Here is a 17784-nt window from a genome sequence, read left to right as displayed (position 1 = left end):
GTAGAGACAGGGTTTCGTCATGTTGGTCAAGCTGGTCTCAAACTTCTGACCTCAGGTGATCCACCTACTTTGGCCTCCTAAAATACTGGGATTACAGCTGTAAGCCACAGCACCCAGCCCAAGATAATGGAGCTTAATTAAACTTAACTGAATTGTTTTAAGAAATATTTTTAAATGCAGAAAAAGAGAGTACTATGATAAACATCCATTTTGCACCAACAATAACTGACAATTGTTTTAAGTTAACATATTTATTTAAGTCTTTTGTTAATAACAAGATAGTCAAACTTAAAGCATATTTTGATATGTATGGGGGTAAAGAAGGGAGGGAAGATATATTCAAAGTGTATATAAAATATACATGTAAATGCCAGAAAGTTTTTCAAACAGTGGGTGGTAGCACTGAAGTGTCGGAATGGAAATGTAAGTGGAGGTGGGATTGAAACAAGCTGTTGCTGTATCACTGTTTTTCTTTTTTTTTTGAGACGGAGTCTCGCTCTGTCACCCAGGCTGGAGTGCAGTGGTGCAATCTCGGCTCACTGCAAGCTCCGCCTCCCGGGTTCACGCCATTCTCCTGCCTCAGCCTCTCCGAGTAGCTGGGACTACAGGCGCCCGCCACCACGCCCGGCTAATTTTTTTGTATTTTTAATAGAGACGGGGTTTCACCGTGGTCTCGATCACCTGACCTTGTGATCCGCCCGCCTCGGCCTCCCAAAGTGCTGGGATTACAAGCGTGAGCCACCGCGCCCGGCCTGTATCACTGTTTTTCTTAATCATAAAAATGATTTAATTTTATAGTTTCTCAAAATACCCAAGGGAGGAACATAAACTCCTATATACAATATGACTTTTTTTAAACATATATATTTATAAATTCTTGGGGTGACAGGAAACACTGAAAATAAATTTACCAAAGAGTCATTTTAACCATTCAGTGCTTATTGCTGGGTGTGGAATTATTGTTGACTTTGTTCTTAGTATACTTCCGCGTTTTCCAAATTATCTACCATAAGCAATTATATTCTGATTGTAAAATGCTACAGGTGAAAAACTAGAAATAAACATTAAATTTAAAAGGTTTAGTTCCTAACAATCCTGGTAATGTTGCATTGATACTAGGATACTCAAGACAACAGATTTGGTCACAACTAAAACTTTTTAGAGCTCTCCACTTACTCATTTCCAATCGTGTATGATCAATTTCTACGGTCTATTACATTCACAGCTGGTGAAATTGTAAATTGGTACCACCTTTCGGAAAGCAATTGGCTCTATATATCTTTAAAATCTTAAAGTTATTTAAAAAGGCTTATGCCCTTTACCCCAGAACTGTTTTCCAAAAATTTTCCTAAAGGAGGAAATTCGAAATAAGAAAAACAATACACAGGTTGATCATTGTAACTTACATATAATAAAGTTGGGTAAATTAGAGAAAGGTTAAATTACAGTGCATTTATTCAACAGAATACTCCGTCATTTGTAACAATGATAATGAAACAAAATAGAAAAATACTCACGTTAGGTTAAATGAAGAAAATATATGTATCTATGGTGGATCACAATATGAAAACTTAATACTTCTAGGTAGAAGAAGAGAAACAGAATATGAAAAACTAAGAAGTCTTTAGGGGTAGGAGGACGTGAGCAGATCTCTAAATAACCTTGAGATCAATGGAAACAGTGTATAGATTTTTAGGTGTACTTACAAGCTGATCTTATTTTAAGATCCTTCAGTATATGTTATCAAATAGTGTTTGCTTTTCTTGCAAAAAGTTTGGGAAATATGCAAGTTGAAGCCAATCATTACTGTACTTTTTATAATGCACTTCAAGTTTTACTAGCTATTCCAAGAGTAGTGTACTGATCGATAAATCGTTTAAGTGGAGGCTCACATGAAATATTAACAATTACCCCAGGGCCTCAGAGCAATTGTGATCAATTCTGGCACAGCATCAGATCCATAATTTTCTTCGCTACTCTGATTTTTACGTTTTTTGTATTTTCAAAGTAATGTGACCGCAATCGTTAAGTTATTAAAATTGCTCCTGAGATGAGGACACTCGAGACAAAAACACACGGAGAGGTTCGTCTGCTATTCCTCTCCTCATTTACTAAGCTCACACGTCTACCCTGAGGATTTGGAAACACTGCACGATTGTGCACTTACTGTGCACTTACCCCTTAGCACAGCTAAGGGATAAAGAGATACCCACCGGGCTGTCTAAGGCGCAGCCTCAAGGCAAGGAAGAAGGGTGCTGGGTCGCAGGGGATGAGAGGGCGGGGCGGCCACTTTGCTGCAGGAGATACCTACAGCCAGCGAGCACTTAGGAAGTCAGAAGAGAGTTGTCAGTCTCTTGGACACCTTCATTTTCTGCCCCGTAAATTTCTCCTCCGCTGTTGTCTGGGCTCCACTTCCGACCCCCCAGTTGCTACTAGCTGTAGTCCGACCTATTGTGGCCGGGGCTAGTGCCAGCCTCCCGCCGCTACCTCCGCCTCTTTCCTTCTCTGCGCCTGCGCGACCGGAAAATTCGCGAAGGTTCCTGAAACGCAACAGATCGTTTCCGGAAGCCGGTAGCCGCCTTAGTCGTCAGACCGGTGCTAGCGACACGGGAGGGGCTAACGCATCCTCTTGCTGTTCCCCGTGTTTGGGCCTTGCCTGTGACGGTAGGAAAAGAAAATGGCCTTGCTGTGCTACAACCGGGGCTGCGGTCAGCGCTTCGATCCTGAGACCAATTCTGACGGTAAGAGCAACGCGCCGCCAGTCCTCCCTCCCCTCTCCAACTCATCAGCGGGGGAGGCCCTTTGGGCCAGAGGGTGTCCGCGGATCTCCTGCAGCCGTCCTCGCGCGGCCCCTCCTGGGCCTCCCTTGGATGCCCGCGTAGTCCGCCGGCCGCCCCTCTGGTGCGCTGCGTTCACTTGGCGAGCTCCCGGCCCCGGCGCCTGACTCTCCTCTGCCACTGCGGAGAGAGACGCTCCCCTGGATCCACGTGTTTCCTCCGTCGTCCCCGCACTCCTTTTAAGTCGCCTGGAATTTAGAACGAACACCTTTCTCCTTGGGCCCCCCAGTCTCTGGGGAAGCAAAAATTAACGAGGTACTGGTGAGCTTGCTTTGTAGTTCCCGAAGTAGTGATGGCTGTGATTGCCTGCGCGAGAGGGAGAGGTGTCCCGGATGAGCAGCGGGTTGTCCTAGCATGTAAGCTGTGCCTTGTAGAAGTTTGTGTTCAGTCGATCTGCTGTTACAAACCTCTTAAAAGTGTTCTTGGTAAGGGACATTACTCTGTATCTTTACGCTGTTTTGATAGGTTCATCCTGGTGGTACGTTAGTTATCTTTTTGTTACTAGCGGCATTTGTTGCTTATTCTTGTGGCCTCCACGTTTTACTACCATGCCTACTCCAGTATAAAATGAGTGAATGTCATCTACAGCACCTAGATGTCGAGTTAAGGATCCAAAGCGAAAATGACTATTAGGTGAAGGACGGGAAATGATCAGTGAATTGAAATTTTGATGGACAAAGAAGTGAGATGATTCCATGCGTATCGTGAGAAGTGACAACACGTTTTCAGATTGAACTAGCATTTAGTTTATATTTTCTGCATGCCAGCCATTATTGCTTTATCTTATTTAATCTTCATAACCACCCTGGGACGCATGTAGTGTTAATTAGACCCATTTGATAGAGAAGCTTTGTTCAATGAGGTAGTATTAATATCATCCTTCATTATTGTGGAGGAGATGAAAACTGATGCCTTTTAAACTCTTCACCTCTGAGATGTTTGAAATACTTATTTTTGGCACACAGGTAAATTGATAGCGTTATTTAAAATAAGACCATTAACACAGGGTTTTAAGGAAAAGGAAAATCCAACCTATGCAATACTCGTTACCGCCACTGACATTTTTATGATGCAAATATGATGCTACTCTAGAGGAAAATTGTGATATTTCAGTCGATGACAAAATCGAGAAATGATTTTAAAGCCCTTTGGTGTTGGCAGCCTATGTAAAAAATTAATTGCACTTATGTCTGCAGATATTCTACTTTAATATAGAATACAGGGGAAAGACTGACGCTTTGCTTATGAGACAATAACGTTCAGGGGAGATAGTCATTTGTTGTAAGTCTGTATCCAGGTGTGAATTGGTGCAGTGCCTAAGAAACAGAAAGCGACCAGGAAAACCGTCTCAAAACTTGGGTGGTCAGCAGTACGAGTTACACCAGAGAAATTCCAATAAGTATATTTACTTTAGCTAAATGATGGTTTTTTTAGAGACTTAGAATAAATTTTTCAAGTAAACTGCGTGAATGGCAGGAGGAGAAAATGGAGATACGGAGTAGGAGACAAGAACTAAATAGAAAGGTTGGTTAGGAGGTTTTTTAGGAAGAGGTTTGACCTTGTACAGTTGACAGAAATAAGTTAAAAGAGGTAAATACACAAGCAAGTTCCATTTTGCGTAAGCCAGATGCTGGATCTGTCATCTTTAAATATTTCTTAATCTACACTAAATGCCTTTTTTTCTTGGTGCTATGGCATAATTACCATGCTCGTTGACTTATAGTCTCATGATTTTTTTTCTCCCTAGAGACAGAAGTTAGACTCCCTTTTAAGCTGATAGAACGTTTTAACTTGTAACTCAAGTTAAAGGGTGTTTAAGGGAGACACAGTTGGTAACTTACATATGTTAAACACTTGTTCTAGAATAAACACAGCTTCCCAAACAGTATTTTTTTTAATCGACGTATACGAGGAAAACTGAAGGAACTACTAGCGAGTAGCTCAGTGAGAAATTTAGCCAGGGTCAGACCCAATGTTAGAAGCCCTGGACACTTAACCACTACTACTGTCTTGTAGCTTCTCACCCATAAAATATTAATTTTGCCAAAACCCTTAAAACTGATAAAGGGTGGATATTAAAGAAAGGATGAAGAATGTCCATTTGCTTGTTACTTCTTGTTTTTGAAAGCCGTGGCTTTCAAATTGTGTTCATATTAGTTGTACGGTTCAGATCTGACTCATTCCTGCACCCATGCTGCCAAAATTGACTTATTGTGACATTTTATGCCTCTGACTCTGTTATATATTGTGTTTTATGTCTCTGATTACTTTAAATTTGGTGTTTGAAATTACTGGATCTATTCTCTACTTCCATTCCCCTCTCAACTTCATGTCCTTATGCATATCCATTTCTACTTCCAACCTCCTTTTTCAGCCCTTAATTCCACAACTACCCTTAATTAATAACATCTTTCTGATCCACGGATTTACTTACTGTATCAGGAAGATACCTAACACTTTCTACATTGGCTAGTATCTATGCAGCACATGGTTACTAAGGAAGCAATACTGGCTAGTAACGGGGTAGGGAGATTTCTGTGAGCACCAGTAGTAAATTTTGAGGCAACACCAGGAATCAGGTGGTAGAGCACGGGTGTCCAATCTTTTGGCTTCCCTGTGCGACACTGGAATAAGAAGAATTGGGCCACACATGAAATACACTAACACTAATGATAGCTGATGAGCTTAAAAGAAAACAAAAACAAAATTGATAATGTTTTAAGAAAGTTTACGAATTTGTGTTGGGCTACATTCAGAGTGGTCTGGGGCAGCATGCTGGACAAGGTTGTTGTAGAGCATTGAAAGCTAAATAGACTTGAAAGGTTGAAAGATAGTCTTATAAGCAGATTGCAGAGGGATGAAGCTGACTGTTATCTGATTTTTAAAAATATAGTACTCCATCTTGCAAACTGCTCAGACCAGCTCGGTCGTGGAGACCCTAACCCGGTGGTGCTAGAGGAATTAAAGACACACACACAGAAATATATAGTGAAGAGTGGGAAATCAGGGGTCTCACAGCCTTCAGAGCTGAGAGCCTCGAATGGAGATTAACTAAAAGTATTCCTTACAGGAAATAAAAGGATGGGCTCTGGCTAGTTATCTGCATCATGAACATGTCCTTGAGGCACAGATGGCTCATGCTATTGTTTGTGGTTTAAGAACCCTTAACTGTTTTTCTGCCCTAGGTGGGACAGTTGTTCCTTGCCCTCCTTCAGGTAGACTCACAACCTTCTAGCCTGGGCGTCAAGGCGGTCAGGAGCATGTCACAGTGTTGCAGAGAGTTTGTTTATGGCCAGTTTTGGGGCCAGTTTATGGCCAAATTTGGGTGCCTGTTCCCAACACAAATTGTAATAAACCCATTTACATAAGAGCAGTAAAGATTGATGGTGTAGTGGGGAGGGAAGTACAGAATAACACCCAGTGAGAATCTAGAAAATAGGCTGTAGAACTTCAGAGTATTTTTTTGTTTTGTTTTGTTTTGTTTAAGACGGAGTCTTGCTCTGTTGCCTAGGCTGTAGTGCAGTGGCGTGATCTTGACTCACTGCAAACTCTGCTTCTCAAGTTCAAGCGATTCTCCTGCGTCAGACTCCCGAGTAGCTGGGACTACAGGCATGCACTACCACGCCCGGCTAATTTTTGTATTTTTAGTAGACACGGGTTTCACCTTGTTGGCTAGGCTGGTCTTGTACTCCTGACCTCAGGTGATCTGCCTACCTCAGCCTCCCAAAGTGCTGGGATTACAGGCATGAGCCACCAGGCCCGCCTAGACTTCTATTTTTTTTTCTAATTAAAAAGTAAACTTTAATGTTGAAAATGCACACTTGGGGAAGGCAGAAAGATCACACACAAGGCTGTCACTTCACACTTGGAAGGTTGCACAGTGGCCAGGCAGAGGCGCTCCTCACTTTCCAGAGAGACACTCCTCAGTTCCCAGGCGGGGCAGGGGCGGGGCAGAGGAGCTCCTCACTTCCCAAACAGGGCAGGGGCCAGGCAGAGGCGCCCTAGTCTTCTTTTTAGTGAGGTTTGTACCTAGGAATGACTGTGTCTAGGAAAGTTAAATTACCAATTAGATACTGCAAAAAATCTTTACAGTATTTAAAATGTTGAGCCTGTTATTACAAAATGTCTTTTAGGGAATCTTTTGTGAAACCTTTATGGATGAATGCACGTAAGCATACTTCAAGTTTGATAGTATATTGGTAAAAGCAGGTTAGAAAAATGATGGTCAAAATTTGGGGGTTTGAAGTTTTGGTACTAAACAAATTTTACTACCAAGATTAGGGGAATATAAAATATAATTGTTATACATAAACAATTCTGTATTTTTGTCCTTAGTCATCATACGCTTGAATTAGAATTTTTAATACTATTTTAATATAGTACACTTTGTGCTGCGCGTCAGACTCAATCATTTGTACCTTTTTAAGGTACCTGCGTTTGGAAAAAGGATTAAAGGTTAACACCTTAAGGAGATGATCATGTATGTTATTTTTCTTCATTATAAAGAGAGGTACTTTTTTTTTCTCTGTTTTCTCCAGATGCTTGCACATACCACCCAGGTGTTCCAGTCTTTCACGATGCATTAAAGGTAGAAACTATATTTTCATTTTTTTCATATCTGTGTAGTAAATTGAGAGATGTAATACTAAATCTTTATTTCCTCATCTTTTTTTCTCAGCTAGTGACTTTCTTCTTAATGACCTTTGGGGGGGGAGGTGCTTTAAGTGTATACTCCACTAAAGGCAAAGACAAGACAGTAGATGATGATCTTAAGGTCTTTTCCAGTTACAAAATTGGATTTTAATTCCTTTTTTTTTTTTTTCTTTTTGAGATGGAGTTTCATGGTGTCACCCAGGTGGAGTGCAGTGGTGTGATCTCAGCTCACTGTAACCTCCGCCTCCTGGGTTCAAGCGATTCTGCCTCAGCCTCCTGAGGAGCGGGGATTACAGGCGCCTGCCACCATGCCCAGCTAATTTTTGTATTTTTAGTAGAGACAGGGTTTCATCACGTTGGTCAGGCTGGTCTCGAACCCCTGACCTCAGATGATCCACCTGCCTCAGCCTCCCAAAGTGCTGGGATTACCATGCCTGGTCTTAATTTTCATTTTCTACACCCATTTCTTCACTTTTCTAATTTTGAGGGAAAATAGAGTGGTTGTATTGAATCTCAGTCTGTCACTACTGGCTAATAACAGCTCTGAATTTTAGAAAAGATTCTTAAAAACATTTAGTGCCAATCTCGGGACAGACACATGTAAGTTTAGAGTGTTTTTAACTTCAAAGAAACGTTACCTGTTTTCCAGCTATACTTCTTGGATGTTCTGGAGAATTAGTAGAGTGTTGTTTGACTAGATTTTTGCTGGTCGTCTTTTTAAAATTCATGATAATATGATACATTTAAAGAGTTTCCTTTGTATATCTCAAAAGATAATGCTGTGGTAGGGCTGCCATGGTTTTAGGTTCTACAACTTTGGTTCTCAGGAACGTAAGCAGTCTTAACATGTTTAAATATTGTTGGTGCCCTTTAAATGCCAATTATACCTTCCAGAGAATAGTTAGACTGTTTTGGCACTTCACTGTTATACCACCAAATCTAACAAAAGATGCATTAGTCTGGTTAGTTCTGAGTGAGGAAAACAGAGAAGACATTCAGTAGGGCAAGTTGAGACCTTATTCCTCCATACATTTTTTTAGTTTTTACAAATCTTTGTTGTAGTGGAAACTGTGGTGCTGTGGAAATGTTTATTTTTCTTTTTGTGGAATTTCATCTTTCCTAGACTGCCATTTCTTCTGATATTTTTGTTTTACTGCATCTTTTTCTTTTTTTCCCATGCTGTTTTCCTCTTAGCTCTTAAAGGTAACCTTTGGCTGTTTTCTCTTATTCAGTTCATTCATTCGTTTTCTCAAATGTCACCTCTACACCGATGGCTCTTACAACGTATTTCTGTGTCTCATTGGCAACGTCAAACCAGTTTCTAGTGTGTACCGTTTATTCCAAAAGTAGTCTGCTTCTCAACTTTACTGCTCCTAGTAATGATACTGCTGACTTTCTGATCATTTGGTCCATTGCCCGTTTTTTCTCTTACCACATTGTTAATCACTCCAAGTCTTAATGATTTCACTTTGAAGTATTTTTGCTTCTCTCTATTTTGCAGTTGTAGTGTTTATTATGGTCTCTATTTTATAACCATTTCTTAAAGTCCTAGATATTCCAAGATTATTGGATTTCACAGTACAGAAGATTTCAGACAAAATGTGTATACATCAATACAGGGATACTAGTTGACCAAGTAAGAAGTTAAACATTGCATTGACAAAAGAAATACTATTTTAATATGAGAAGGGACATATCCAGAGAAAAGGACAATCTTGCTGAAAAAAGACAACTAGCAACCTTATATTCACATAACTTAGCTTTCCTTTTCTCATTGTACTGAAGACTAGCATAGAATCCAGATTGGCATTTGGGAACAGCTGGCCTGTATCATATTTTACATGTGTGTATCACAGTATCTGACATAATTTAGTACATGATTAAGACAGTAAAACTTTTTCTCTCATAGAATAACTTTTCTGTTGACTGTATTATTGATGCTATTTAAACCCTATATTTAAGGTTGTAGTAATTGATCTACATCTCAATTCGGAGTAAAAGATAATTAAATTTCAAAATAAAGGAAAATTTGAATTATAGGATATTTGAAATTACCTTTAAAGAAAAAGAACCTACAGTTGCATATTATGAGAAAAATCACTACCAAATTTTTATGCAGTCTTTTGAAAATCAGCGAGGTCCAGGTGGATGTGTGCAAAGTTGCGTCTTAATCTGAATTTAGTCCCAAATCTTAATCTGAAGTTCCAAGTTTTGAGATTTTGCATTTTTGTTTCCCTATTCTCTATAAACATTGGAATTTAGAGATAATTATTAAAGCCATTTTTTGGTAAACTACTTGATAGTTTGTTCAGAAATCAAAAATAGTAATAGTTTCTGTGTCTTTATGCTTCTCACTGAAAAGATCACCTTCAAAGGCTTAATAGTACTTTGGCTGCTGTGTTAATTAATCTTTGTTGTTCTGAAAAATAGAATGCTTATTGTGAAACTAAAATAGATTTTAGTTTCTATAGTTACTATCTTTAACTTAATAGATTTTAAAAGTAAAATACCTATACTTATTTTGAATATTCTTTGAATATGATAGTTTTAGGAATTATAACATGTTTTTCTTCTAAAAAGCAGGCACGATTGTTGAAAAGAGAAGCAGTTTTTGTTTTATAAAGGTGCTTCCCTTGATGATAGGGCATAGCACAAATCACTTTAACATTGGTTAATTGGTTTTTTAAAAATCAAAGATTAATATTCATTTTACTTGATTAGGTGAATTATATGCAACACTGAAGTTTTGCACTCTGTATTTGCGAGTTACTGCAGGATTCAAGTAGATAAGTGCAAGTAGAGTGTTTTAGTGGGTCGTGTTTCTCATGCAAATAGAGTTTTTAGTTTCTTTCTCTTGTTTTTCATAGGGTTGGTCTTGCTGTAAGAGAAGAACAACTGATTTTTCTGATTTCTTAAGTATTGTAGTAAGTACTAATTATTTTTTCTAGATTATCTTCCTAAAAATACATGTTATAGAAAGCCTCAGATTTGAGGAGTCTGATTTCTGATATAGATTGATTGGTCTTCATCAACTTGTAGATAACACCTTTCAAAAAGCAGCTCATCTCCCTTCCACAGCTTGTAAAATAAAGAATCTGTTTTGGAAATTAATGTTTTAAGGTATTAGTTACCTGCTTATCATTTTAGGTTTGTTCTTTCTGTTATGTTGAAAGAACATCAAGAAGGAGAAAGTGGTAAGCAACAATTTAAAGCCTTTTCAGTTAGGAACGATAAAGTTTTATCTAAGATGCTGTTGAAATATTTTATATACCACTTTTATATAAACCACTTTATATACCACTAAGAAAGCTAAAGCTACTAACAAACTGATAATGCTATTGATTGTATCATTTCAGAGGTGTTAAAGAGTATATATAATTCAGTAGAATGTAGTAGAAAAGTAGCTAACGTTTGCTGAATGTTATCACCTGCCAAATGTGCCAGGCATTTTATTATTTAACCCTCTCAGAAAATATCTTACCTGACATTACCTCCATTTTACAAATGAGGAGATGGAGGTTTAAAAAGATTATCTTGCGTAAGGTCATATAACTAGTAAGTATGTTGAGAACTAGGTCTCAAATTGAGGCCTTTTGAGTAAGAGATTTTTCTGTATAACTATTTTTTACAGTTCTTTGTGAGATTCTCCAGAATTCTTATGTAAACGAGGTTTATGCCATATTTTTAATAGAATAAGTAGATGTTTATGAAGTGTAATTCAAAGACTTTTTTAAAAAGCCTTCATTCAGAGATTCAGCAAATATGGCAAATTTGGAGTTCTGTTTTTAATTTCTTAAAATCAATGTATTGAAACTGGAGATAACATGAAATAGAATCAATATCAATAAAGAACTGAAAAGATAGTGTTTCTATCATGAAATGTAAAATAGATAGCTCTTAATGAATATCTTTCACTAACAGGGCTGTACAAAAGGTAGACATAATAGTGAGAAGCCACCTGAGCCAGTCAAACCTGAAGTCAAGACTACTGAGAAGAAGGAACTTTCTGAATTAAAACCCAAATTTCAGGAACACATCATTCAAGCCCCTAAGCCAGTAGAAGCAATAAAAAGACCAAGGTATACTTTATACAGTTACATATTTTTGTCACACTTGAATAGTAGCACTTGTGCATGGTACTTTCCTTAATGATTTAGCGTGATACCATTTGTAGCTACTATGTAGGCCACCAAGTTTTGAACCATTTGGTTTCTCCCTTAAATCTGCCTTAAATTTTTATTTCTCTTCAACTTGAGAGCATGTACACAATATAACTACATAACAGATTTGCATATTGTACTGTCATAATTACAAGTACATGTATCATCAGGGTAGGGAAGTCACATTTTTCTTGTGCCTTAGAGTGCATCTTTTTCACTGTGGCATGGTAAAAGTCTTTGAAGCAGTTTTCCTTGTCATGTCATCAGTTTAAAGTAGAAAATAATGCAGAGGCCTAATCATCCATCTGTACTTTCAGATGCCTGAAAACTACCGTTAATCTCATTACTACTGGTCAATTTTTAATGCATTTGATTTAGATGACATATTTGTGAAAATAGTCTTAAAAAAGCTTTTGCTCATTGTGCAATAGAATTGTACAGATTCTTCATACTTGCCTTCTGATAACCAGACTCTGTATTCCCACACATGTATATTGAGTACCTTTGTTGAACCAGGTCTTCTTCACGCTACACTTGAGTACTAAATTGTTTTAGAAGCAAACTACAGGACTTAAAAAGTGATTTTTTTTTTTTTTTTTGGCTGCAAGTAGGCACCTATTGCAATTTTTATTCATGCTATGAACTCATGATTTTCCCTTTATTCTCCATTGATCCTACTTAAATAAATATGTAGAGTATTGAATAATATAGAACCAAGATAAGAACCCTAAGAGACTTTAGATATTTATTTGTTCATTAGCACTCTGAGTACAGATTATTGCTAAGGAGACTACTCAGGATGATTTTATTCTCTCCATCTTCATAGTTAGAGGAGACCATTGAATGCTTTGTTGGCCAATTTAGCAGTTAGAAAAATAATTGGGAAAAGACAAAACTTCAGTCATGGCTCATTCTTAATCTCTTTAGTAATATAATACAGTCTGTACTATAATAGTATGAGTTAATTTTATCTTTAAATGATGGGCTGTTATTTTACTTAAAGGGCAGCGAGAGGCCAGGCACTGTGGCTCAAGCCCATAATCCAGCACTTTGAGAAGCCTAGGAGGGAGGATCCTTTGAGCCTAGGAGTTTGAGAACCAATCTGAAAGAGATCCTGTCTCTCCAAGAAAAAAAAAAATTAGCTGGCTTTGGTGGTGTGCTCATGCAGTTGCAGCTACTCAGGCTGAGGCAAGAGGATCTTGAGATTGACTTTTTGAAAAAAGAAAAGGACAAAGGCAGTGAGATGAGAAAAACTAAATATTTTATCCTAAATTCATTTGGTGGTGTTATAACAATTATGAGGACATAGGTTTTTACGTACATTTTTTTTAAGAGGAAAAGTCCCTCTCTTACCCAGGCTGTAATGCAGTGGCATTATAGCTCACTGCAGCCTTGAACTCCTGGGCTCAAGCCATCCTCCTACCTAATCCTCCCTGGAACTATAGGTGTATGCTGCTATGACCGTATTAGTCCATTTTCACAGTTATGAAGAAACACCCGAGACTAAATGATTTATAAAGAAAAAGAGGTTTAATGAACTCACAGTTCCATATGGCTGGGGAGGCCTCACAATCATGGCGGAAGGTAGAGGGAGTAATAAAGGAATGTTTTACATGGTGGCAGGCAAGAAAAAAAACCATCAGATCTTCTGAGACTTATTCACTATCATGAGAACAGCGTGGGAAAAACGCATCCCCATGATTCAGTTACCTCCCACCAGGTCCGTCACACACCATGTGGAGATTATGGGAGCTAGAATTCAAGATGAGATTTGGTTGGTGACACAGGGAAACCATATCAGTGACCGACTAATATTTTTTATTTTTTTGCAGAGACAGGGTTCCACTTTGTTGCCCAGGCTTCAAGCAGTCCTCTTGCCACAACCTCCCAAAGTGTTGGGATTATGGGCATAAGCGACCATGCCTTGCCTATGTACTTTTAAAATGCCTCTTTCGTCAGTTTTTTCGTTGTGGATATAGAATGAATAGCCTACAATTTTTATTTTTATTGCTGTGTTTATTAATATGTTTAATACTTATTTATTGAATGGACTTAAATAAATTGTGTATACAACACTTAGCCATTATGAAATGTTAGAAGATGTTGTTTTTTTAACCTTACTGAAATTGCCTTGCAATACGATTATATCTGAATTTACAGATCCATATGCCAATGTCCACATAAATTATCTCCACTGGTAGAAGTGAGTATGGATTCACTTAGAACTTACGTATATTTCATGTTTATTATGTGCTCAGCATTGAGCTTGGGCATGGGATGTAAAAGTACATTATGGTCCCTTCCTCAGCATTACTCATCTTGAAAACCTTGGATTCCTAGTCTTTATTCCCTTCTCATTAGTGCAACTGATTAATAATTAAATATGCTGACAATAGCGTGATTATTTGAGACTTACTATTCTAATATAAGGAGCTTTTCTGTTAAGACAGAATGTAGATACATTGTAACAATTATTTATAAAATACCTTCTTTTAACTTTTTAATGGGAATCATTTGATACACAAAGCATTTGCTTTCTCAAAAAGCTTTTAAGGTTATTAATTTGGAGTACAAAGAAATATTTTGGTGTATTAATAATGGTAATAAGGTTTCAAAATTCTCCAGCCCAGATGAACCAATGACAAATTTGGAATTAAAAATATCTGCCTCTCTAAAACAAGCACTTGATAAACTTAAACTGTCATCAGGGAATGAAGAAAATAAGAAAGGTAAGCTTTTATTTTGTTTTAATTATTTTCTGATACAGTTAAGCAGTTATCCAAAAGAGAGAACAGTAGTTTACTGCATATAAATAGGGAAAAGTCGCACATTGTAGTTAAGAAACTTTTTTTCCTCTAAATGTCAGATGTGATAAACTACAAATACTCCAGAACCTAATAGGTTAATTCCATATGTCTTTATTCAAAATGAGAACCTATATTAAATTTTTTTTCTTTTATGGTTCATTATTGTTTTAAGAATCAGCTAAATTTCTTTGATATTTTAAAATGTTTTATTGTACATTATACAAAATATATTCACTATTTTCTGACTTTATACCTGGTACCATGGGAGGAAAACACCCTTTCACGATCTGTTTTACAAAGTTAAGATACTGGATATAACATTTTGTTATGGAAAACATTGTGTCCTGCATTGTCGAAGACACCAGGTCCTCAAAAGAAGAAGAAATGTGTCATATATCAATTTGGGGATATAAGCAAAACCTAGTCACAGTCGTTTTTTAAAAAGTATTGTTTTCTGGAAAAACCTACTTTTTAAGAATGGTGCCACAGCGAAGTTCTATTTTAACATTTTAATTTGATTTTTTTTTTCTTTGTTACAGAAGAAGACAATGATGAAATTAAGATTGGGACCTCATGTAAGAATGGAGGGTGTTCAAAGGTATATATCACAAGATTTGTGATGTGTTGTTTAGTAAAATTTTAATTTTGAGGAAAGTGCAGTTTGCTGACTCAATTCAACAAACATTTGCATGCATATTATATATTGAACATTATGCTGGGGACTAGGGCTACAATCATGGATAGGAGACTCTGTCTGAGTAGCATCATGTCCAGTAGAATAATGAAAATAAGTAATTCCAATTTACTTAACATTTACTGAGCACTTATTATGTGCCAGACATTTTATGGGCTGGAGACATAGTATCAAATAAAGCAAACATTTCTGTTCTTATGGAGCTGATATTCTAGAATGGGGAGAAGAGCAACAAATAGGTAGTCAGATATTATAAAATCAGGATGATAGGAAGAAAATAAAACATACTAAGGAGTGCTTATCAGCAAAGCCCTTCTTGACATAGTAACACTAAATCAGAAATCTTCATGTTGTACTGGATGGATTATGTAAACCTGGGTGAAGAGTGTTTTGGATGCAGTAACATGAGCAGAGGCTTTAGAACTTGGCTATTCAAGGAATAACAAGGTCTGTGGAGCTTGGGCAAGGATAGCAGGTAAGAGAGGTAGACAAAATTATGGTGGTTCTTTTAAGCCATGATGAGGTATTTGGGCTTTATTCTAAGTATTACGAGAAACTATTACTTGCTTTAGGGAAGGGTTTTAAAAAGATTCTGTGACTGGTGAATGGTAAATACACGGTGATGCAGCAGAAGTGGAAGAAGAGAAACTAGCTAGGATGCTATTGTGGAAGACCAGACAGTGGGATTGGAGAGTAGTTTGTTGAGAAGTGATTAAATGTGGGATGCGGTCAAACATACCAGTAAGGCGTTTTCCTGCCTCTTGCTACTTGATATAAAACTTGCATATCTTCCAACATTTCTTCTCCCTCTCCTTTTTTCTCCATCGCTCTTATCACTGTATATTACTTATTTTGTATACTTATATTGCTTATGAGCTATACCATCTAACCCCCCTGCTAAGTAAAAGTTGCGAGGATAGGGATTTTTGATGTTCTTTGTTGTATCTTGAATGCTTAGAACAGTGTGTGTAGAATGAATGATAAAATTTGAAAGTACAGAAAGTACAGATGGTTCCGAACTTACTGTGGTGTAACTTAAGATTTTTTTTGACTTAACAATGGTATTATCAGGCTATAACCACATTGTAAGCAAAGGAGCATCTGCCTGTATTAGCAGGATTTGCTAATGGATTCGATGTGAAGGGAATTCAAGCATCTGGGTGATTGGTGACACCATTAACCAACAAGGTGAAAATGGGGTGGGGGCAGGTTTATACTTTTTCCCCATGTTAAATTTTAGATCACTTAAGGAATGGAGATACAATTGTATTTACATGTATATGAGGTAGAAGTAGTAGATAAAACGGAGTTAGTAATTACTGGATTGGGGAAGGCAATGCAAATGGTAGGGTAATAGAGGAAGATCAAGGAGAAGGTATCAGATGCGTTTTGAAAAGTGAATGACAGGGAAAACAGAGAAAGGGTATTTCAAGCGTAAGTAATAGCAGAAGTATAGAGAAAATTATGTAATGGTACAAATTTGCTGCTGTGGAATTGAAATTAATAGAGATAAGTAGACCTGGCCAGATCCTAAAAGGGTTTAGTGGTGCAGGGAAGTTAGATTGTACGTTAGATTGTGAAGGCCATTGAAATTGAAGAATATTTTAGTCTTTTTCATTGAAATATAACATTGAAGTTTGTTAAAGGATATACAAATATAAATTTATAGCTCAAGGGATTTTCACAAAGTTAAACACACCAGCAATGCAGAGCACTCCTTATGTGTTTTCTCATTATCTCCCTCAAATGGTTTTCTGTCAGTCAACATAGGTTTTTTCTGTTTCTGAGTTTAATGTAAAAATAACCATAGAATATGTACTTGTGTTTGTCATCTTCTGCATAATAATGCTTGTTTTATTTGTCTTTGTTGCATGTAGCTTTAGTTTTGTTTATTTAAGGTATGTCATTATTTGAATGTGCCACAAATAATTTCTACTTTATATTGTCCTTTAATTTTAAAAAACTTTTTAATAATGCTATTATGAACATTCTGAGATGGAGTTTCACTCTTGTAACCCACCCTGTAGTGCAATGGTAGGCTCTCGGCTCACTGCAACCTCCGCCTCCCGGGTTCGAGCGAGTCTTCTGTTTCAGCCTCCTGAGTAGCTGGGTTTACAGGCGCCCACCACCATGCCTAATTCTTGTATTTTTACTAGAGACAAGGTTTCACCATGTTGGCCAGGCTGGTCTCAAACTCTGAACCTCAGGTGATCCACCTGCCTCGGCCTCCCAAAGTGCTGGGATTACAGGCATGAAGCCACTGCGCCCGGCCTATTATGAACATTCTTGTGCATGACTTTTGTGACACATATACACATTTCCATTTCTAGTATTTTGGATTTTTTTTTTTAATTTTGGCATATGTGCATTATACTTATCAGTTAGTTCAGCATCCCTAATCTGAAATGCTCCAATGAGCATTCTCTTAAACTGTCATGTTGGCTCTCAAAAAGTTAACAGATTTTGGAGCATTTGAGATTTTGGATTAGGTATGCCCACCTGTATATCTTTAGCATTAACAGATACTTCCACGTAGTCTTCCAAGGTGGTTGTATTTCTTTACATTTCTACCAGCAGTATGTGAGGCTGGTTCAACTTGTCCTACAGTTTGTTAACATTTTGTTATACAAGTT

At 37.5% G+C, this 17784-nt stretch overlaps 2 protein-coding genes across 6 annotated transcripts in view; one reads left to right on the top strand and one right to left on the bottom strand.

Annotated features, from left to right (window-relative positions):
- The window catches only part of NAALAD2 (N-acetylated alpha-linked acidic dipeptidase 2), a 101610-nt gene that overhangs the window by 11577 nt on the left and 72249 nt on the right, over window positions 1-17784 (bottom strand). Inside the window, exon 20 of one of the 3 annotated variants that reach the window (XR_010121541.1) lies at window positions 1518-1580. The exons of the other annotated variants lie outside the window; for them this stretch is intronic. The gene's annotated coding sequence lies outside the window, so the exon portion shown is untranslated. The remainder of the gene's footprint in view (window positions 1-1517; window positions 1581-17784) is intronic. 3 annotated transcript variants of the gene reach the window in all.
- Window positions 2528-17784, top strand: part of CHORDC1 (cysteine and histidine rich domain containing 1) — a 21616-nt gene continuing 6359 nt past the window's right edge. Inside the window, exons 1-6 of one of the 3 annotated variants that reach the window (XM_055283244.2) lie at window positions 2531-2741; window positions 7376-7425; window positions 10358-10414; window positions 11412-11569; window positions 14276-14379; window positions 14997-15055. In XM_055283244.2, coding sequence (XP_055139219.1) covers window positions 2678-2741; window positions 7376-7425; window positions 10358-10414; window positions 11412-11569; window positions 14276-14379; window positions 14997-15055 — 492 coding nt within the window. In that variant the 5' untranslated portion in view covers window positions 2531-2677. Of the gene's footprint in view, window positions 2742-7375; window positions 7426-10357; window positions 10415-11411; window positions 11570-14275; window positions 14380-14996; window positions 15056-17784 lie in introns of all 3 variants that reach the window. The other 2 variants (XM_063642029.1, XM_055283245.2) reach the window with 2 other exon arrangements.

Source organism: Symphalangus syndactylus, chromosome 6, assembly GCF_028878055.3.
Source record: "Symphalangus syndactylus isolate Jambi chromosome 6, NHGRI_mSymSyn1-v2.1_pri, whole genome shotgun sequence".
Lineage (NCBI taxonomy): Eukaryota > Metazoa > Chordata > Mammalia > Primates > Hylobatidae > Symphalangus > Symphalangus syndactylus.
Note: the sequence above shows the minus strand (reverse complement) of the source record. Positions and strands in the feature narration are given on the sequence as shown.